This window comes from Protopterus annectens, chromosome 7.part1 (genome assembly GCF_019279795.1).
Source record: "Protopterus annectens isolate FY-2018-M chromosome 7.part1, PAN1.0, whole genome shotgun sequence".
In the NCBI taxonomy this organism is placed as follows: domain Eukaryota; kingdom Metazoa; phylum Chordata; order Ceratodontiformes; family Protopteridae; genus Protopterus; species Protopterus annectens.
Genome location: NC_056740.1, coordinates 537,982,963 through 538,006,511, shown reverse-complemented (window position 1 = coordinate 538,006,511; position 23,549 = coordinate 537,982,963). Strand labels below are relative to the sequence as shown.

Genomic DNA, 23,549 nt, shown 5'->3' with positions numbered 1-23,549 from the left:
AGGCCACTATGAAACATATCTGCCAAGTATTCTAATATCTGAGGTATGCTCATTACTAATGCATCCTGGCCCTTTTTGGCATTCCAGATGATGAATCTCTTCCATTTGGCCGAGTAGGTTTTTCTGGTGGAAGGTCTGCGTGCATCCAGCAAGATTTCCTGAACCTTTTCGGAGAGGGGTACATGGGGCAAAGTCATGTAACCCTCCAAGCTGTCAGTTGTAATGTTTGCAGGTTTTGATGAACAGTCCTGTAATTGTGTTGAGTTAGGAGCAGTGGCCAATGGGGCAAGGGCCATGGTTTGGTGAGAGTTATGCTCAGTAGCAAGTGATACCAATGCTGCCTCGGCCAGTCTGGAGCTATCAATATTCCCTTTGGTTGCTCTGCTTTGATCTTCAGTAACACCTTGGTGAGTAGTGGTAGAGGAGAGAATGCATAGATTTTTAGGGCATTCCAGCTGAAAGAGACAGCATCCGTTCTCCAGGCTAGAGGATGGTGTGTCCTTGAGCAGAACCTGTCCAGGTGGTGATTGTGATGAGAAGCAAAGAGATCTATGTCCGGTCTTCCCCATGCAGTTGTTATTTGTGAGAAAATGTGTGGATGCAGCATCCATTCGTGTGGATCCACGAAATCTCTGCTCAACCTGTCCGCCAGAACATTGTCCTTGCCCGGAACAAACTGGGATTGCAAATGAATGTTCAGTTTCAGGGATTTTTCCCAAAGAGCCATTGTTAGTCTGCAGAGGGGATACGAGTGAGTGCCTCCTTGTTTGTTTATATACCACATGACCGTGGTGTTGTCTGTCCTTATTAGCAGATGGCCCTGTTGAAGAGATTTTCCAAAGGCTTCTATTGCATGCATCACTGCCAACATCTCTTTTTGATTTATGTGCAGAGGCATTTCCGTGGGAGTCCATTGACCTTGAATGCATCTGTCCTCCATGTGTGCCCCCCCATCCATGATCTGAGGCGTCTGTTGTAATGGTTTGACTTGCTTGAACCTTGTTGAAAGGCATGCCTTGGTTTAAATGGCTTGCTTGAGCCCACCACAAAAATTCCCTTTGCAGGCATGGGATGAGTGGTATTATGTCTTCTAGGTTGTGGCTGTGTTGAGACCATAAGCTTTTTAGGTACCATTGTAGCTTTCTCATGTGTAGTCTTGCCAGAGAGATCAGAAGAATGCAAGATGCCATGAAACCTAGGGCCTGCAGGATCTGCCTTGCAGTCAGCTGGGTAACTTTTGCTAGGCTTTTGAAGTAATCTGGTAAATGCTGTTTCTCCTCTGTGAGGAAAGCCATTTGTGATTGTGTGTCCAGGTTTGCTCCTAGAAAAATAATCTTTTGGGATGTCAGTAGTCTTGATTTTTGAATGTTGACTGTGTATCCCAAAGCCTGTAGCAACTGAATGACATAGTCCAAGTTTTTTACCAAGGTTTGTTTGCTGTCTGCTTGTATGAGGCAGTCGTCCAGGTAAGGGTATATTTGAAGCCCTTGGAGTCTGCAATGTGCAACTACTGATGCCAGGCATTTCGTGAACACTCTGGGCGCAGTAGATAAGCCAAACGGCAATGCTGAGAATTGATAATGCTCTGTTCCTGCAAGAAAACTGAGGTATCTTCTGCAGCTGTGTCTGATTGGGACATGCAGGTATGCCTCCTTGAGGTCCAGAGTAACCAGCCAAGACCCCTTGCCCAGCATGGGAAGGAGTTGCTGTAACGTCAGCAGTTTGAATTTTGGCACAATAAGAAAAGTGTTTAGAACGGACAAGTCCAGTATAGGCCTCCATTGCTTTTCTTTTCTTGGAACAAGGAACAGCCTTGAGTAGAATCCCTGGCCTTGTTCCTGAGGAGGAACCTTTTCTATTGCTTTTATTTGTAACAACTTTGAAACCTGTATGAGTGCCTCTGCCCTTTGATTTTGTGGCAGGTTTGGCATGCCTTATCTCGTTGGTAAGGTATGGAAGTGGAACCTGTAACCTTGGTCTACTATGTCCAGAATCCATTTGTCCTTGGTTAAAATGTGCTAGTTCTTTGAGAATAAGGATAATTTTCCGCCTAGAGGTGCTTCTCTTTGAGCCTTGGTCGGCGGGGTGAAAGTCAAGTCATTGTGATTGTCCCTGTGGTGCAGCTGAACTCCCTGCGCCACTTCTCTGGTTTGGAGGTTGCCATTGGCGTCCCCTGTAAGAGCCTCGGTATTGCCCTCTACCTCGAGCACGCCTGCTTTTTCCCCTTTGAAACTTGTCAGCGTCCTGAAAGGACCAATTCTTTGAAGGCCAATTCCTGCTGAATCTAGGTGGCTGAACCTGGAGGAAATCCTTGACTGTCTGTACTGATTTAGCCTTTTCCTCAATAGACTTCAACACATCCTGTGCAGTAGCACCAAAAAGCTTCTGCTTTTCCAGAGGTGCATCTAGGAGCTTTACTTTAACATGGTCTGGCAGTGGCTGTTCTTTCAGCCAAGCATGTCTACGTATAACGGGCCCCTGTCATAGCTGACCTACATGAAGCTTCCAATGCATCATAACCACACTGAAGAAAATGATTGCTAACCTGCTGAGTGTTATGAACCAAATCCTAAAATGCCTTTCTATCGATAGGCTCAGGACAGGCTAGCTTTTTCTGCAAATCATCCATTAAGTAATCTGGTACTGAAACATATGAAAAAGACAGTTAAGTGACCTCATGGCAAGGGTGGAAGAGGTATAAACTTTTTTGCCCCATCTCTCCAGGGACCTAGATTCCCTGTCTGCGGGCAAAGGGTTTTTGGCCGAGGAAGTAGCCACTCCTTTGGGCCCCTGAGAAATAGTTTCTAAATCCACAGAGTGGGCCTTAAATAGATGTTTGTGAGTTTCAGGAACCCTGTAATATCTGTCTGGCTTGACAGGAGCAGGAGGGAGAGAATCAGGGGAAGCACTGGAGTCTGAGTATACATCATCCAAGGCATCCAACACTGGAGGAATAGCTAAAGGTCTGTGCTGGGGTAACTTGAGGAAGGTACGTAGCCTTTTCCTGGAGTCAGAAAATTCCTGGCCCTGCCACTGAAAATGTTCTCTCATGGAGTGGAGAACTTCTCCGAAAGAAATATCCTCTGGAGGAGAGGCAGAAGGAATTGATTCCTCAGCATCAGAGTCCTCGTAGGCCTGGAAGGATTCTTCCTGGGTATCTGAGTGCTCAGAATCCCTAGAGGCTTCATCTGAAGAGAGGGTATCTGGCTGTTCTGTCCTTGGTCTTTTATCTGCAGGAGGCTGAGAACACCTGTCTGGGTGCGACTGAGAACCTCTGATAAGAGAGATTAGATCAGCAGCTAGGGTCATGATCTGTTTATCAGAAGAATGGCTCTGGGAAATAGTTTTAGTAGGATGGGCCTTAGCCAGGCTGGCAGCCTTTGCACATGTGTAGGCCTTGATGGACATGGAGACCGGAGGCCTAGCTGCCCCACGTGCAGGAGTAACTTTATCCACTGGAATGGTGTCGGGTAATTCTAGAGCTTCGGTTTCGGAAGGAAAATCCACAACCGGCACCGGGGTAACTTCCGGGACCGAAGTACACGGTAAAGCGGTGTCGTCGGCCTGGAGAAGTTGAATTACCATCTCCGAAGAGGCCGATGCACTCGCGGTAGGCTTGGGAGTGGTATCGGTGGACGACGCGGGCCGAGGATGTCGGTCCCGGTCCTTACGTTTTTTGGAAATATGTGCTGTCGGTTGTTCCGACTGCATGATATAAGCGTAATTTTCGCCAAAAAAGTCTTCGGCAAATTCTGCCCGGCGCCTGAGTGTGCGCTTATTAAAGTAAGCACAGGCAGCACAGGCCGAGAGGTCGTGGTCTGGGCCCAGGCAGGGAAGGCAGTAAGAGTAGAAGTCCTTATGAGGTATTTATTTACCACAAGACAAACAATTGTTAACCTTTTCAATTTTTTCTGACATCGCTGAGGCAAGAAAAATGTTCCCCAACGGGGTACTTAGCTTTTTGATGACTTCGGTAACTGAAAACACAGGAGCTGACTGACCGGCACTTGCGAACTGCTTCTGCTTCGGGCACCGCGCGGCAAGAAAGACTGGGGAAGATGGCGTCGGCGGATGCCTTTATACCTCAGCCGCTCTGACGTCGGGGAGAAGGCGACATCGGCCGACGCCGGACCCGGACTTTGGAATCCGGCCGACCGAAGGGCTGCCTGAGGCAGGACAACCCATATGTCAGGACTGCAGTTGCATTCTTGAAGGACATCCTGTTTACTGAGGCTGGCAGATTGATCCAGGGTTAGGGAATAAGCCAAGCTGCCAAAATGAGTGGCTGCAATTGAGGATGCATTACTTCCCCTTCCTTCTGGGTCAAGTGATTTGAAATCTGAGGAAGATGCCATGGCGGCAGTGGGGACAGGCTGCGCAGCAAGGGGTACCAGTGCTGGAGAGGCCAGTCTGTAGCTATAATTATTGTCCTTGGTTTTTCCTCCTTTATTTTGAGCAGTTCCCTGGGGATGAGAGGTAGTGGAAGAAAGGCATAGATCGATAGACTGACCCAGGGAAAGGACAGGGCATCCACTTTCCAAGACATGCAGTGATGCTCCCTGGTGCAGAAGGATATCAAAATGTTGTTTTACTGCTGGAGAGAAGTCTCGAAGCCTGACTAAGTTTGGAAGTGGAACAGCCAAGCTGTCAAATTGAGGGTGTGGGGAGAAGGATGAAGTGTCCCTGACATATGGGTCAGAAGGTCTGAAACTGGGTCCAGAACCCATGGCTTCTCCTGCAGATGAGGCCAGAGGAAGGGGAACCAAATCTGACAAGGCCAATACGGGGCAATGAGAATCAGCCTGCTTCCCAAGTATTTTGCTTTCTGGATGACTCTGGGTACGACGCAAAACGGGGAAAGGCATAAAGAAGTTCCAAGGGCCAATCATGAACAACAGCGTCTCCCCCAGAGGGAGGATTAGAGCAAAGTAGCTGGTGCATTTGGTATTCATGGGAGTGGAAAAAAGATTGCAGCAAGGCTGGTCCCATTTACGGAAAATCTCTTCTGCCATGCTCTGCTTTAGAGACCACTCTTGGGGCATTAATATTGCCCTGCTGAGATTGTCCAGTATCACACGATTTCCCCGGGATGTACGTTGCTACTAGAAAGCGTTGGGAAGATATTGCCCATTACCAAACTCTCAGGGCCTCGCGACAAAGTGGGTATGATCTGGTTCCTCCTTGTTTATCTACCATACCACCAACATATTGTCTGACTGGACTGCAATCGTCCCTAGTGGAAGACAGTCGTGGAGTGCCTGCAATGCCAGAAGCACTGCTCATCTCCAGAACATTAATGTGCAAATGGGCCTCGTGATCTTGCCATATACCTTGGACTGCCCTTCCCAGATAATGCCCCCCCCCCTTATCTGGGAAGTGTCTGTGATTACTGTATCAACAGGTTGTTGTGGAATAAAGGGTCTCCCGATGGTCAGATGATTGGACTGAGTCCACCACTGTAGATCCCTCTTGCATGACTCCGTTACTCTGATTAGATGGGACATAGGAAGTTCTTGTAGCGACCACTGAGAAAACAGGAGCCACTGAAGGATTCTCACATTCATCCTGATGAGAGGAACTAGAGTTATGGTCGAAGCCATGGTTCCTAGAAGTTTCAGGACCTGTGCCTTTACCTTGTCCTTGGGAAGAAGGTGGAGTATTTGCTATCTGAGGGCAGAAATTCTGTCTGGTGGAAGATGTGCCATCATAAAAACAGTGTCTAGGCCTGTGCCTATAAAGGTAATATGCTGACAGGGCGACATGGCAGATTTTTGTAAACTGACTGTTATGCCTAGCTGAGCACAAGTTTCCAATGTCACATCCCTGGCTTGTTGAAGTAGATGCTTAGTGGTGGCAGTTGGGAGCCAGTCGTCCAGATACGGAAACACTTGGAATCCAAGACATCTTAAGTGAGCCGTTACTACTGCCATGCATTTGGTGAACACTGTGGGGGCTGTAGTGAGACCAAAGGGCAAAGCTCGGAACTTATAATGACTGGCTCCCAGCTGGATGTGTAAATGACTTCTTGATGCTCTGTCCATTTTTAAGTGGTAGTACGCATCTTGGAGGTCTATTGAGCACATCCAATCGTTTTTCCCTAAAAAGGGAAGTACTGACTGCAGTGTCACCATTCGGAACTTGGACTTTTTGGCAGATTTGTTCAGTTTGCTAAGATCCAATATGGGTCTCCAGTCCCCTGTTCTTTTTGGCACTAACAAAAATCTTGAGCAAGTTCCGAATCCTATTTGGCCTGCGGAGACTTTTTGGATGACTCTTTTGTCCAGCAACTTTTGAAATTCTAAAGTTGTTTGCTCACTTAGACTGGGTGGAACATCTGGGATTGTTCTGATGTGTGGTAGAGGATGGCAAAAGGGAATGGTATACCCTCTGGATATTATGCTTTGTACCCACTTATCTTTTGCTTTTGTGATATTTTGCCAGGTTTCTGGGTACAAACGTCCCCCGACTGCCTCCACAGTAGAGCTGACAGGCCACCTTTCAAGAGCGCTGGTAGGGACGTCTGCGAAAGGAATCACAGTCACCCTGGCTTTGCGCACCCCCCCCTGCCTCTAGGACAATGCCCACCATTGTTGCCTCCCCCTCTGCCCCTGGGGTAGGATTCACCTTGTGTATCTTCAAAAGCTCCCTGGGATCTTTTGAACCACATTTTCCCACTCTTCTGACCTTTAGGGTAAGGTCTTGAAGGTACTGAAAAACATACTCCAATGGCAGAGAGAGTTTTCCCTTCCTGCTCACATCTGGTGAGTGTGTCTTTAACTTTAGGTCCAAAAAGTGAGGAATCATCAAAAGGAGCATTGGTACAGGTAGACTTAAAATGTTCCGCAAAATTACACAGCGCATCCAGGAGTGTCTCCTCAGGGGGAAACTCCTGAACCTGCTGTCCAACTCGCTCAATCCGCTGCATACGATACCAGTCTCATGGAGGAGTCGATGATGGAATTTAAGGTGGAAAGCTGGGAAATGAATTTCTCTGTCACCCCCGCAGCCAACGAACCTTGTTGAGTATTTTCTAGCTCCTTCAGGAGATCTCTTTGTAGCCTTGCAAAATGTGTGAGATAGTTCAGCGATCCGAGTGCAAATGTTGCTGACAAAAAGACACGCTTCCTGTATCTATCCATCGTTTGAGAATCTGTGTTCGGAGTACAAACAGATGAGGATGTCTCAGAAAGTTCCATCTTGGTGGCTGCTGCCACCACCATAGCATCTACAGGCACACCTTTCGTAAGAAAATCCTTTCCAGCAAAAACTTGTTTGACCTCCAAGGGACTGGCTCCATATTGTCAGGTGACTCCCACGCCTTTCAACTGACCAACTCCATTAGCTCATCAAAAAGCAGACACACCCAGGAGGCTGAAGGTTGAGATCCAGGGTACACAGACTCCTCATCAGAAGTGGTGATGGGGTTCCAGCCGCTTCTCTGTTTTAGTATCTCAAGGATATCTGTAAATTACATATCTTCAGAGGACGACCATGGGGACCCTTCTGACTCGAGGTCCATGCCTGAGGTGGCAGACTCCTCAGAAAAGTCTATATGCTTCCTCTTGTATGTCATCTTCAGAGGGGGCTCCTCAAAAGGGTATTCTGGGGAGGCCTTGGAAGAGTGGGGTTCACCCAATGGGGGTTCCTGAGGCTCCAAATCTCTGCTATCTGGTGGAGGGGGTGGTGCCGAGACAGTAGCCGGAGCTTTGGGGGGATGAATGCCAGTATCCCTGTGTAAAGCTGTAGGTGGGGACAGCACACCAGTTTGAAAGCCGAACACACTGGCTCAGAGGACACCCCTGGTTCCGAGGAAACAAGAGGAATCTCCCGGCTCCAGGGAGACTGGCTCCAAAGCTGATGTAGGAGACGAGGCACTGAGGGGTAGAGTTGAAACCGAAGAGCTCAGGTCCAAGCATCCCCCTTGGGGCAGACTGGAGAGCTACGGCTCCAAAACACCATGGATGGCACCGAAAGTGTTGGAGCAGAGATCAGTTCTGGAATATCCAGAAGGGGTGCCGGAACAGACGGGTCTACAGCAAGTGGTACTTGGCACTCCGGCTCCAAAGATCCAGCTTGGCTTGGAGCAGGAACAACAGTGGATGTTAACAGCCTTAGAGGGCTCCAAAACCTGTTGGGTTGGAGCTGAGAACAATTTTGCCAGCACCAGCGACTTCAATAGTCTACACACCACCCTCTCCACATCATCATCAGACAGGTTCCTAGAAGACCTGGAGAATAGGGCTGGTGAATGAGATATCTCTAAGATAGGAGATCTAAAAGTAGAAGAGGCCGGCAGTTCAATGGACCGGCTCCCAGTCACAGTTTCTTTTGGCTTCCAAGATCTTGGAGCCAAAGAATTTGGTTCATCAATGACAATTACTTCTGACGGTTCCAAAGGCAGTGGAGCCAAGGAGGTCGATGCTTGAGAAATTTTTGACAATTTAGACAATTTTTTAGGAGGCTCAGACTGAGCCAAAGAGACTGGAGATGGCCTTTTAGTTGCTTTGTCCTTTGCAAAGGAAGAAGACTTACTGGACAAGGAAGAACTCTGTAGAGTTTCCTCAAATGTTGGTTTCAAGAGTCCTTTGACCACAAGTTTATTTTTCCTCTCCTGTAGAACACAGCCACTAAAGGAGTGGCAGAATGTGCAGGTTTCCTGTAGATGGATTGCTCCTAAACAGTAAACGCAAACACTATGCCCATCCATAATGGACATTTTTTGGGAGCACTTTAGACATTTCTTAAAACCCAAAGGCTTTTGTTCCTTCTCCCTAGTTTACTTGGACATGGTAGGGATGAAGAAATCCTAAAACAACTATAAAACTATATAGAAATCACACAGAAAAACACGTCTAAATATGAACATTTATTAACACACACAGCACATCTAGTAAAACTAAAGGGAAATAACTTGGTATTTCAAGAAACAAGCACCAGGTCCTCTGATTTAAATGGACCTAGTAGTCATCAGAAAGAGACACACACACACACATAACTCTACTGGTAGCTAACTGAAATGGGCAGTTAACTCTCTAACTTAAATGAGCTAAGCTAATTAACTACAACAATTAAAGCACACCAATACAGTTAAAGGCGACGGGATACACAAGACTGGCCTAGCAAAACAAACTATGGCCAACAAGAAACACAGCAACAGCGATACACATTGGCTTCTAAGGCTATGAAAGGTACAGTACTCACAATTAAACTAACTAAACTAATCAACTAAGCAATTCTAAAGACTAAATGTGTAAAGATTAGCAAAAAGACAAAAAACTTCGCCATGGTCAAGAAGAGAACATCTGAACTCGTAAATTGGCAAATGAGATCTGCATGATGGGATACCTATTCTGCCACAAGCCAAGTTAGAGACTTTGAGCTAGTGTATTCGGCAGAGACGGAGCAGAGGATTGGCTCAAAAACCCATCCAGTAAGAATGAAGGCGAGATAGGACAACATAACATCACTCGATTTAAAATATTTTAAATGCAAAATTGTTTATTCATGGCAGGGACTGTAAACAGGAAGAAAAAAGACAGAGAAAATAAGCATTTAATAACAGAATCCACTTGCTGTCCTTCAAAGTTTAAAGATTAGTATTTCAATACTATGATGCTTATGTAAATTTGTCAAAAGAGGTGACAACTGCCTTTGAACCGTTGACTGACTCTCTTGCTGTGAAAGGCATGGCTACTTTGGAAGTAGCTGCGAGTCAGTGTAACTTCTCTTCCTTTCTGCAATAAAGAAAATGGAAATAGTTTAACACATCTCTGCCTTATTTTTACAGCAGGTGCTGTGCTCCTGACATCAGCAGGAATAACTACCCAAATAAGGTTATCAGTAGTACCAGACTTCAAATTTCACTGTGTCTGTAGTATGGTATGCAGGCATAGACAAATTCCTCTGCAAATTATGTGAGAAGTTAAGCTTAAAAAATTGGGTGGCCTTTCCCTTCCATTGATTCTAAGGCAAGGAAATGAACATTTTATAAAGTACAAGCAGGTTTCTAGTATTTACATAATACTGGAACAATATTGTTGGGAGAAAAGCAGCCTAAGAGATGAGTTAAACTGCAGGAGAAGTTAAGAATTTTCCTTTAATATTCATAGCAAATTTCCTTAATCAATTGTGTATTACCACTCAATACCCCTTACATGATACAAAAACATGTATCTAAGACTCCAATACATTAAATAAAATAAACTAATTTTTTTTTACACCTGATACGGCACAACTATTCAAAACACATCCCTTAAGAAATAATGAGCTAGACAAAATATGTGAAACCAAACTACGGTGCATATTCACTGATGAATACAGAATTCAGCCATTAAACTACACCATAATCAAAATCTGCGAAAACTAGGCATGATATAGGAAAACTGTATCTGACAAAGCAACGTTATCAACAAGTAAAGTTCCACGCTTTAATATATGCTTCATTTACATTCAGTATTCTGAAAACTCATCCTCAAAAACTCAAAAAATACACAACAAAACTGCTAAGTTTTCTACATATCTTGGCAAAATACATCATTGTACAATACTATAAAAAGCAATTACAACAAAACTGCTAAGTTTTCTACAAATCTTAGCAAAATACATCACTGTACAATACTACAGAAAGCAATCTGGTTGAAAATAAACATACTCAGGTCGATCCTAAACTGAAAATACTTCATAACACAGTATGCAAACCAAACAAATACCATAAAGTCGATGATCTAGTACAAATATTTTATTCAACAACAGTACTAAGCACTCAATCAAAACGTACTAATTATCACAAAAATGAAATTTCTTTATTCTGTGGTAGCAGTCAAACTATGGAAATTTTTCCGACCAGCTGGAAGTTTGCATTGTGTCAGCCAAGTGTGGTTAACAGAACTGTTATTCACTCATTTATTTATTAGACTTGATAACTGGAATGGTGGTCTGATTCACAAAAAAAATTCAGCCATGACAAGACTAAATATACAACTACAACTTTTCCAACACTGATCTACATCTGTTAGATATTGTACAATAGACAATATACTGGGCGAGAAGACAGGGAAAAATATCAAAGATTAATATATTAAGGTAGCAAAATACATAGTGTGTAATAAGTATTTTCAAAAACCATATCACAAACATTATGTATTCTCAAGATTAACCATCAAAAGTTAAAAAAATCAGAGGAACTAAGTTAAACTGGGCTGCTTTATGCCAGCATTACTTACCTTACATTATTCTTAAGAATTTTCAGGCAGCTGAAGCATTTGAATGTGGTATGCGTCTTCTGTTCCTGATGAATTAAGTTAGCATCTCCGTCATGCTTTCCATAATAAAAATCACTAACCAGCATTATCAGTTTTCCCTTTTCAAGTTCACTGGCCTTGTTTGGTGTATTTGTAGTCTCCTGCTTTGGTGTTCCTGGGAAGAAACTGTTTAACATATCTGGGCAGCAGTACTAAAAACAGAAAAGGGAAAAAAAGTATTACTTTAACCTATATGTTTTAGACTGAAACAGAAAACGTATGACATTTCACACATTATACAGCCAGGATACAACAGAGAGGATAACTGAAATTGGCATACTGGGAAGCCATTGTAGGATGAGTGATGCTTTTTCTTAGCACAAAAAAGTAAACCATAGTCTATGAAAAGTAAAGCTCATCCCCCTCACTAAAAGTAATAATCAACTCTGAGGTCACCACAAAAGGGGAGAAACAAAGTTATAAGCTTATCTCAGCAATAACCCTGGGAGACTTAATATCTGCATATGCAGAGCAATAGGTTGATTAGCGCTCTCCCAGTCTGTAAAATGAGATTGTTAAAATAGCTAATAAAAGTTACCAGAGGGGATAAAATTCCGTTACTGGTTAGTAATAACACTGCCTGGATGCTTGCAAAGAAGACATTTGAAGAAAGTAAAACATAATCACTCAAATAAGACTAGGAAAAGTACAGTTTTGTACCTACCATAAATGTAGATGTTCGAAGATCCACATTGCTGCAGTCCTTACATATGGGTAGTCCGCTGTCCTCGGTCGGCCCGAATACCAAAGTATTAGGCTGACGTCGGTCAAGGCGCTTACAACTGACATCAGGACGTCAGGGTACAAAAGCGCATGGCCGACGTCATATCCTCAGTCTTTTCTTGCCCCAGATGTCAGAAGGCCCTAAAAAGAAAGGCCAAAGCCAAAAAACAGCAAAGAACCACCAACCACCCCTGCACTAACCACATTTACAAAATTTACAACCCAAACCACACAACCACCTCTAACTACAGAGGGGAAGGAGGGAGGGTAAATTGGACTGCAGCAATGTGGATCTTGAACATCTACATTTATGGTAGGTACAAAACTGTACTATGTTCTTCATCTCACATTGCTGCAGTCCTTACATATGGGTAGAATCCCAAAGCAGAGGTAAGGGAGGATGGCAAAACTAAAAAGCATTAGGAGCTGCCAAAATGCCCTGTAAAATTGCAGTGGCAAATCCAGCCCTAGATTTAGAATAAAGTGGAAGGTGGTAATGCTTAGAGAAAGTATGCACTGAACTCCAAGTAGCTGCCTCCAAAATATCTTTAGTAGCCACCCCTTAAAAAGCTGTGGAAGTGGCAGTAGCCCTAGTGGAATGAGGCCTAATCCCAGCTGGAATCTCCTTACCATGATGGGAATAACAGAAAGCAATACAAAAACCAATCCACTTAGAAATAGTTTGTTTTGAAACAGGTTTGCCCTGAGAACCCAAAGCAAATGAAACAAACAACTGCTGAGACTGCCTGAACCCTTTAGTTCTGCTCAAATAATATCGCAACTGTCTGTGTATATCCAAAGTGTGCAAAATCTTCTCCCCTTTATTTTGGGGGTTTGCATAAAAAGTAGGCAAATGAATAGTTTGGTTTAAAGCCACACTAGAAACCACTTTAGGCATAAAGGAAGGGTTAGTACGCAAAGACACCCTATCCTTGTGGAAAATTAAGAAAGGCTCAACCGCCATAAGGGCCTGTAATTCAGAAACCCTTCTCGCAGAGGTAATGGCCAACAAAAAAGCAGTCTTCCATGATAAATATTTCAACTCGGCAGTAGCTGCAGGCTCAAAAGTTTGTAGAGTGAGTTTCTCCAACACAAAATTGAGATCCCAAGCAGGAGTAGGAGCTCTACGTGGGGGTCTTATATTCTTTGCCCCTCTAAGGAATTGCTTAAACAAAGGATGAGAAAATAATGGTGGGTCACAGTCATAATGAGCAGAAATTGCTGCAGCATGAACCTTTATAGAGGAGAAGGACAAACCTTTGTCCAATAACTCAGTAAGGTATTGAAGAGCAACACTTAAATTAGGTTTAGAAAAGTACAGTTTTGTACCTACCATAAATGTAGATGTCCGAACTGGATAGCATCTGCAGTCATAACAAGTGGGTTGTCCTGTCGTCAGGCAGCCCTGCAGTCGGCCGGATTCCAAAGTCCGGGTCCGGCTTCGGCTGATGTCGCACTCCACCCGACGTCATCTCTGTTGGTCTTCGGGTATAAAAGCATCAGCCGACGCCATTTTCCTCAGTGTTTCTTGCCCCAGATGCCAGTAGCCCTCTTGCAGGCTAAAATTTGGATAGATGCCAATGTTTCCAAATAGATAGAGGTAAACACAACAATAAGCATATATGTACATATATACAAAGAAATACACCATAAAAGACTCCCCCCCAACAGCTAGCTATTAGGAGGGTAAACACCCTAGGAGTACCACAGAGGGGAAGGAGGGAGGGTAATCCTGACTGCAGATGCTATCCAGTTCGGACATCTACATTTATGGTAGGTACAAAACTGTACTATGTCCTTCATGGATGCATCTGCAGTCATAACAAGTGGGTAGAATACCATAGCCAACTAGGGGGAGGAGGATAAAAGTAGATTATGGTGTGTTTAGGATCCCTTGCAGTACAGCAGTGGCAAACCCTGCTCGGGATCTGGAATATAGAGGCAAATTATAATGCTTGGCAAATGTATGCACGGAGGTCCAAGTAGCCGCCTCAATAATGTCTTTGGTTGCCACTCCTCGTAAGAAGGCTGTGGTAGTGGCGGTTGCCCTTGTAGAATGAGGTCTTATGTTCTGTGGAATTGGTTTTCCATGGAAGGAGTAACAGTATCGTATGCAATTTCCTATCCATTTGGAGATTGTCTGTTTTGAAATAGCTTTTCCTTCCCTTCCTGTTGCATAGGCTACAAAAAGTTGGTCAGTCTTTCTGCTATTTTTTGTTCTGTCCAAGTAGTAGCGTAGCTGTCTATGCACATCCAAGGTATGCAGTATTCTTTCCCCTCTGTTTTGTGGGTTGGGAAAGAAGGTAGGTAGGTGGATTGCCTGGTTTAAAGATACTCTGGATACCACCTTGGGCATAAATGTAGGATTAGTCCTCATGGACACTCTATCTTGGTGGAAGATTAGGAAGGGTTGCACTGCCATTAAGGCCTGTAGTTCTGAAACCCTCCTTGCTGAAGTAATTGCCAGTAGGAAAGCAGTTTTCCATGACAGGTGTTGTAGGTCTGCTGTTGCTGCTGGTTCAAAGGGTGATAGTGTCAACTTTTCTAGCACAAAGTTTAAATCCCAAGCTGGTAATGGTGGTTTCCTTGGAGGTTTTACATTCTTGATTCCTCTGAGGAACTGCCTGAGCAAAGGGTGCAAAAAAACAGGTGGATCAAAGCTGTATTCTGCTGAAATAGCTGATGCATGTATCTTGATGGAGGAGTAGGACAGGCCTGAATGAAGAAGTTCGGCCAGATACTCCAGAATGTTAGGCATGTCTATGTTTGACACATCTTTGCCTCTTTCGGTACTCCAAATGACAAACCTTTTCCATTTTCCAGCATAGTTCCTTCTTGTTGAAGGTCTGCGTGCTTCAAGAATAATGTATTTAACTCTTTGGGAAAGTTCTGGATTAGCTGCTGCTATGTGATGTTCCATGCAGTCAGTTGCAGCGTTTTTAGGTTTGGATGTATGATGCTGTAGTTGTTCTGAGTTAACATCAAAGGCATCAGGGGTATTGGCCACATATTGTTCCGAGACATGCTCTTCAGTAGTGGGTACCAGTGTTGTCTTGGCCAGTTTGGGGCTATCAGGATTATCCTTGGACGTTCTTCCTTGATTTTTAGTAGTACCTTGTGTATCAAAGGAAGAGGTGGGAATGCATATGCTGTTAGGCCTTTCCAGTTGAAGGAGAGTGAGTCCACTTTCCATGCTAGTGGGTGGAATGTCCTTGTGCAGAATTTTTGAGCTGGTGATTGAGAGGTGATGCGAATAGGTCTATCTGTGGCATTCCCATTTCTTTGAGATGGTCTTGAAGATGTCCGGGTGCAGCTTCCATTCGTGGGCATCCGAGTGGTTCTGCTTAATATGTCTGCTAGAGTATTGTCTTTCCCGGTACAAATATTGCCTGTAACTGAATGTTGTAGCTGAGTGCCAGGGTCCACAGCTCCAAGGTCATTCTGCATAGGGGGTATGAATGAGTGCCTCCCTGTTTGTTGATGTACCACATGACTGTGGTGTTGTCTGTCCTTATCATCAACTGGCCCTCCTTGAGGAATGGTTTGAACTTTTGGATTGCCAGTTTTACTGCCAGCATTTCTTTTAGATTGATGTGCAGGTGAAGTTGATCCTGTGTCCACAATCCTTGCACGCATTTGTCCAGCATGTGGGCCCCCATCCTAGGTCTGAAGCGTCTGTTGTGATGGTCTGGCTTGGTTGACATCTGCGGAAGGGTAGGCCTGGGTTTGACTGGCATGCCTGAGCCCACCATAGGAACTCCTGTTTTAAGCATGGAATTAGTGGGATTTCTGTTTCTAGACTGTGTCTGTGTTGGGACCATAAATTCTTTAGGTACCACTGTAGTTTCCTCATATGTAGTCTGGCAAATGGGACCAAGATTATGCATGATGCCATGAAGCCCAAGGCCTGCAGAAATTTTCTTGCTGTTAACTTGTTCAGTTTTGTTAGTGCCAAGAAGTAAAGAGGAAGTTCTTTTGTTTTTCTGTAGTCAGGAATGCCATTTGTTGTACTGTGTCCAATTCCGCCCAAGAATGTCCTTGTTTGGGATGGTATCAGCCTTGACTTTTGTAAATTGACTGTGTATCCCAGTCCTTGTAGCAAGTAAATGACCCTTTGTAAATCTGTTGTCAGCTTGCTTTTGTTGTCCCCTTGTAGCAGGCAGTCGTCCAGGTATGGGTAAATTTGAATTCCCTGTAGTCTGCAATGGGCGATTACTGATGCCAGGCATTTTGTGAATACTCTGGGCAGTAGATAAGCCAAAGGGCAATGCTGAGAATTGATAGTGCTCTGATCCTGCAATAAATCTGAGGTATCTTCTGCAGATTGGTCGAATGGGGACGTGCAGGTATGCCTCCTTGAGATCTAGAGTTACCAGCCAAGACTCCTTGCCCAGCATGGGAAGAAGTTGCTGTAGGGTCAGCATTTTGAATTTTGGGACAATGATGTATGTATTTAAGGTGGACAGGTCGAGAATTGGTCTCCAACTTTTTCCTTTCTTGGAACTAGGAATAGTCTGGAATAGAACCCCTTTCCTTGTTCTGCTGTTGGCACTCTTTCCACAGCTCTCATGTTTGCTAACTCCATTATCTGGCGAGAGCCTCTGTTTTTGATTTGGAGGTAGATTTGGCATTCCTCTTTTACTGGTAAAGTGTGGAAGTGAAACCGTAACCTTGATCTATGGTTTGTCAAATCCACTTGTCTTTTGTTATGTAGTGCCAGTTCTTTGAAAATAAGGTTAACTTTCCGCCTAGAGGAGCTGCTATTTGTTCCCTGGTAGGCGGAGTTAGGATTAAGTCACTGTGGTTGTGCTGATGTAGTGGCAGTGGCTGTGTCTGTGCCTCTGTTGTTACCTTGCCACTGTCGCCTCTGTAGGCACCTCCTCTGGATTGGTTTCTGCCTCTGGAACGCCTATTCCTGCCCCTTTGAAATTTTGTGGAGTCAGGAAAGGACCAATTTTTGGCAGGCCAGTTCCTGCTAAACCTTGGGTGTTGGACCTGCAAGAAATCTTTAACAGTTTGAACAGATTTTGCCTTTTCTTCCATTTTCTTCATAACCTGCTGGGCAGGTGTACCAAACAAACTTGTCTTGTCCATAGGAGCATCTAGCAACTTAGCTTTAACATGATCCGGTAAGGCTTGTTCCTTTAGCCATGCATGCCTTCTTATCACTGTGCCTGTCATGGCTGATCTAAATGAAGCCTCCAGTGCATCATAGCCACATTTTAAGGAATGGTTGCTAACCTGTTGTATGTTATTTACCATCTCTAATACATATTTCTTATCAAGAGATTCATCAGTGGTTAGTTTTTTATTTAACTGATCAAGCATAAACTCTTGGTATTGTATCATGTGAAACTGACAGTTTAAAGCTCTAGCTGAGAGAGTAGCTGAAGTGTAGACCTTTTACCCCATCTGTCTAATGACCTTGCTTCCCTTTCAGAAGGAATAGGGTTTTAGCTGTGGTCGGCTACTGCCTTGGGACCCTGGGATATAGTTTCTGGGTCTGCAAGTGGGGCCTTGTAAAGGTGGTGATGAGTATCTGGCACCCTGTAAAATCTGTCTGGTTTGGCAGGGGCTGGGGGTAAAGAATCTGGAGCGGAGCAAACATCATTGAAAGCATCATCCACCACAGAGAGAACAGGAGGTATAGCTAAGGGCCTGTGCTGTGGGAGGTGCAGAAAGGTCCTAAGTCTTTTTCTGGAGTCTGAAAAATCCTGTTGCTGCCATTGGAACTGTTCTCGCATGGCATGCAAGGTTTCCCCACAGGAGAATTCTTCTGGTGGGGAAGCAGCTGGAATGGATTCTTCAGCATCAGAATCTTCAAAATTGGAGAAGGGAGCCTCTGGCTGGTCAGTTATGTCTGATTCATTATCAGAATCATCAGAAGACACTGGCTCAGGGGGCTCTGCCCTAGGTCTCTTCTCTGGGGGCTGAGAGGCCCTGTCTGGGTGAGATTGAGATCCTCTAATTAAAGAAATTAAATCGTCTGCCAAAGAAAGCATTTGAGAACTAGAAGAGGGCCTGGATGTGGGGGGTTTAACAGGCACTGATTTAGTAGTCTTGGCTGCTTTAGCCCTGGCGAAGGCCTTAATGGACATGGCTGCTGGAGGCCTAGCAGCACCACGTGCTGGGGTAGAGACATCCAAGGGATGGTGTCTGATAAGTCAACCACCGTAGTGGGTAAAATTTCTGAGGTCGATTCAAGAGTTGTAGCAGGGGCCTCAGTTGTAAGAATAGGTTCAGCTGTACTTTGATCAGTTTTCTCGGTTTCGCGAAACCGAGACACTCATGTTTGCTTTACCGTGGTTTCGGCCGAAACCGCGACCGCGTGTCGGTCTTTATCTTTGCGTTTTGAAGATTGGGTAGTCGGAGGATCCGACGGCATAATGTACGCAAAATCAGTACCGAAAACTGTTCTGCAAACTCCGACCGACGTCTAAGCGCTCGTCGGTTGAAAGAGGCACAGGCCGAACAGGCTGCTACGTCGTGGGCTGGGCCTAAACAAGGCAGACAGTAAGAGTGGAAATCTTTATGAGGTATTTGTTTCCCACAGGTTAAACAATTGTTAACTTTTTCTGACATCGGCTGAGGCAAGAAAGAGTCCCCAACGGGGTACTTAGCTTTAGAAGTCTTCGAAGTAGTATTCGGTAGAAATAATCTCTGGATCCGACCGACCGGCACTTGCGAACAGCTTCTGCTTCGGGCGCCACGCGGCAAGAAAGACTGAGGAAAATGGCGTCGGCTGATGCTTTTATACCCGAAGACCAACAGAGATGACGTCGGGTGGAGTGCAACATCAGCCGAAGCCGGACCCGGACTTTGGAATCCGGCCGACTGCTGGGCTGCCTGACGACAGGACAACCCACTTGTTATGACTGCAGATGCATCCATGAAGGACATCATCAAAATCCTTAGCTGTACTCCAAATTAAAAATCTCCTCCATTTATCTGCGTAAACTTTCCTAGTACTAGGCCTTCTGGCCTCCAAAATAACATTCAAAACTTGTTGTGGAAGCGGAGACCCTCCAGGGTTTAAAACAGAATATGCCAGGCTGTTAGATGCAGAGAGTGAAGTTTGACATTGAGTAAATGACTGTTCTCCTGAGACAGCAGGTGTGGAATCAAAGGCAAAGGCCATGGAGGCTCCCGTACCAGACTTCTCAGTAATGGGTACCAGTGCTGTCGAGGCCAATCCGGAGCTATTAAAATCATGGTTGGCTTGTCCTGTCTGACCTTCAGGAGTACCTTTGGGAGGAGAGGCAGTGGTGGAAAGGCATACACGTGAAGAGTGCTCCAATTGAATGAGAGAGCATCCACTTTCCAAGCTGTGGGATGAAACCTCTTTGTGCAAAACTTTGGCAACTGGTAATTTAGTGGAGAAGCGAACAGATCTATGTCTGGAGTTCCCCATAACACTGTCAATTCTTGAAATACATGAGGATCCAATTTCCACTCGTGGGGATCCATAATTTGTCTGCTCAACACATCTGCTAAGGAGTTCTGTGCTCCTGGCAGAAACCTTGCCTGAAGATTTAGCTGTAAACTGAGAGCAGTCTCCCACAAAATCATTGCTTGTCTGCATAGAGGGTATGAATGTGTCCCCCCTTGCTTGTTGATGTACCACATGACAGTTGTGTTGTCTGTTTGAATCAACACCTGCCCTGGAAGAAGTAAATCCTTGAAAGCTATCAATGCAAATTGGACTGCTAACATCTCCTTCAAGTTGATATGTAAATGTTGAAGTCTGGCAGGCCACGTGTCTTGTACCCATTTTCCATTCAGATGAGCTCCCCAAGCTTTGTCTGAGGCATCTGTCGTTAGAATCTGACTCGCCTCTGGTTGGACCACAGAGAGTCCCTTGTTTAGGTGACATTCCTGAGCCCACCACAAAAATTCCTTTTGAATGCAAGGTATTATCTGAATGACAGTGTCCATATCTTGGCAGTGTTGTGTCCATACATTTTTGAGATACCATTGTAGCTTCCTCATATGCAGTTTGGCATTGGGAAGTACCAGAATACAAGATGCCATGAACCCCAAGGCTTGAAGGACTGTCCTTGCAGTCAGCCTGGACTGACGAGACAACTGATGGAAATAAAGAGAAAGATTCTTTTGTTTGTCCGGGTCAAAAGGCCATCTGAGATGCTGTATTCAGTCTCACACCCAGAAAGCACATGTCCTGAGAGGGTACTAGACTGGACTTTATTTCGTTCACAGAATACCCTAGGCATCTTAACACTGCCATCACATACTGTAAACGATGAAGAAGTTTGTCCTTTCCTTGAGCCAGAATCAGGCAATCGTCCAAATAAGGATAGATTTGTATTCCTCTTAGCCTGAAGAAAGCTACCACTGGAGCCAGAACCTTCGTGAACACTCTGGGCGCAGTAGATAAGCCAAAGGGCAATGCAGAGAAATGATAATGAAAAGTCCCAGCCCGAAAACGCAGATACTTCCTGCAACTGGGCCTGATAGGAACATGAAGGTAAGCCTCCTTGAGATCCAGAGTCACCATCCAGTGATTTTTGCCCAGCAGAGGTAAAAGCTGTTGTAACGTCAACATTTTGAACTTGGGAATGTCCAGATATGTGTTGAGGATAGATAAATCCAAAATTGGTCTCCACGTGTTCCCTTTCTTTGGTACTAGAAACAGGCGAGAATAAAATCCTAGGCCCACTTCTGGCAGAGGGACCGGTTGTATAGCCCCTATCTGAAGTAGTAGAGAAATTTGTTTGTGAGCCTCTAGTCTTTGCTGAGGAGGAACGTCTGGCATGCCTTTGAAAGGAGGCAAGGTATGGAAATAAAACTTGTAACCTTGGTGTATGATATCCAATACCCATTTGTCCTGGGTAATTAAAATCCAATTTTCCTTGAAGAGTGCCAACCGTCCTCCCAAAGGTGCTGCCAGGCAAGAAGGATCTGGCAGCTGAAAAAGTAGGTCATTGGGCCTGTTTACGAAAGGACTGGCCCCTGCCCTCACTCGAAGATTGTGCAGGTGAATTCCCTGTTCTAGGTCTGAAGGAACTCTGAGCTCTGCCCCTACCACGCCTAGATCTACCCCTAGACTGAGAATCATAAGAAGGATACGTCCACCCCTTAGCAGGCCAATTCCTACTAAACTTCGGAGGCTGAACTTGCAAAAAATCTTTAACAGTCTGCATAGACTTAGCCTTGTCTTCCATTTTCTTCAAGACTGACTCCACAGGTGGACCAAACAACACTTCAGACTGCAAAGGAGCATCCAAAATCCTTGTCTTAACATGGTCAGCTAAATTCTGATCCTTCAGCCAGGCGTGCCTGCGAAGAACTGAACCAGTGGCAGCCACCCTAGAAGAGGCCTGCACAGCATCAAAACCACATTGTAAAGAATGCTTACCCACCTGTTCAGAGACATGCACCAAATCTTGTAATTCTTTACACTCAATGCCTTCTTGCCAGAGCATCCACCTTAGATTTCAATTGAGAGAGAAGAAAATTTTGATATTTCAACATATGAAACTGGCAATTCAAAGCCCTCATTGCTAAGGTAGAAGATGTATAGACCTTCTTTCCCCATCTATCCAAAGCTCTGGCCTCTTTATCTAGAGGAACCGGATTTTTTACAACAGAGGCCCTGACACCCTTAGGTCCCTGACTAATAGTTTCTGGGTCCGCTCTAGGACTCTTATCAGGAGGGGGCAAAGAACCTCTAATGAGAGTAATCAAATCTTCTGCCATTTTAAGCATGTGCTTCTTAGGCACAGACCCTGCTGAACTAGGAGTGACACCAACAGAAGCTAAACCTGGCCTGCCTCTGGGAGAAGCCTTGGAAACAGAAGGAGAGGGCCTAACCACCCTGGGAAGGGAGGGGAGTACAGTAACCTGAGAAGCCCCTTCAGCCTGACCTGCCTCTTGAGAGGCCACATCCTGCAAAATCAAAGTCTCCCCCTGAGACTCCAGAGAAGTCTCCATCGGAACCACCGGTTCCACCGAAGCCTCTAAAGAACCGGCGTCCGGAACGGACGACTCATCTTGCCTGGGTTTAACAGTTTTGTCTTTGCGCTTCTTAAGGAAGCGGCGCGGAGAATCCGACGGCATATTATAATTGCACCGCTCCCAAGACCAGCCTAGCACAATCTAACCTTCGCTAATAGTGCGCTTATTAAACCTAGCACAAAGCGACACCGACTACGCGTGCTCAGGCCCCAAACAAGGAATGCACAAAGAATGATAATCCCTATGCGGTATCTGTTTCCCACAAGAAATACAATTATTCACTTTTTCTGACATCCGGTAATACACTGAGGCAAGAAAAAACCAAAATATTCCCCAACGGGGTACTTAGCCAACTTGGATTCGGTCTGAAACTCCGAACTCGAAAAATTTCAGAACGCCGAACGGCACTTGCAACGCTGCTTCTGCATCGGACCATGCGGCAAAAAAGACTGGGGATATGACGTCGGTCATGCGCTTTTGTACCCTGACGTCCTGATGTCAGTTGTAAGCGCCTTGACTGACGTCAGCCTAATACTTTGGTATTCGGGCCGACCGAGGACAGCGGACTACCCATATGTAAGGACTGCAGCAATGTGAGATGAAGAACATCACTGTGGTGGTGAAGATTATTCAAGCTGTTCAGCAAAAATCAGTTTAGCTTTAGAAAATACACTCAGAAATGTTTAAACTAAGTGAGACAGTGAAAGAATTTTTGAATACTATTTTCCTAGGTAATCTAAACTATCCAACTAAAGACTGGATATCTATACCACCACTAGTGCACAAGCACAGATTCCTGGAGTTTGTCAATATGAGCAGAGTACCCACTGGGGGAGTAACACCTTGGATTTCGCCCTCGCTAATATGGGAGTATGTTGCACCCACCCTTGCATATCTTCATCACTTGTTAGGTTTGATCATTAAGTAGTCTCCTTAAAAAAAAAAAATGAAACCAGAGATCCCTTTCACACGTTACCTTCAGATTTTTTTTTTTTTTTTTTTTAAAGACAAACTATGTATTCCTAAGTGATATATTGGCAAGCTTTAAATAAATCCCCACCAAACCCAGTTAACTCCTCTGGATATGCAGAAATGTACACCACCACACTAAAGGGTTGCCACCTTTCATTGTGGCTAAAACTGGAGTAAGGCCACACCCCTCGCATCACCCATAACCTTGCCCACTTCTGCCCCCCCCTCCCATCTATGTTCCACCCATTTTTGTGATGTAACTATGACATCAGCAGACAGGAACAACCTCTTTTTCCCATTCCCGATTCTTGCTTTCAGCGGATTTACTATGCTTTTCTGAAAAAGAAAAAGCATAGTAAATCAGCCGATTTAAACTCCGATAGTCTGCTTCCTTTTTTGAAACAGAACACTGGAGTTTGTACAGTACTTTCCAGACTACCAGAGAATCAATTTGATTTCCAGATAGTCTGGAAAAAAAAATGGATTGGTGGCAACCCTAAACTTTACCACACTACAACAGCATGGAAACAGCTGCACAGATGCAGCTGTACCCTAAACGAACATGTGCAGAGAAAACCC

General features: G+C 44.8%; 1 protein-coding gene across 5 annotated transcripts in view; it reads right to left on the bottom strand.

The window, feature by feature from the left end:
* ZNF280D (zinc finger protein 280D) overlaps positions 1-23,549 on the bottom strand; it is a 3,097,091-nt gene that overhangs the window by 1,676,035 nt on the left and 1,397,507 nt on the right. For all 5 annotated transcript variants that reach the window (XM_044078966.1, XM_044078968.1, XM_044078970.1 and 2 more), the window contains one exon: positions 11,223-11,452. In XM_044078966.1, the coding sequence (XP_043934901.1) occupies positions 11,223-11,452 (230 nt within the window). The remainder of the gene's footprint in view (positions 1-11,222; positions 11,453-23,549) is intronic.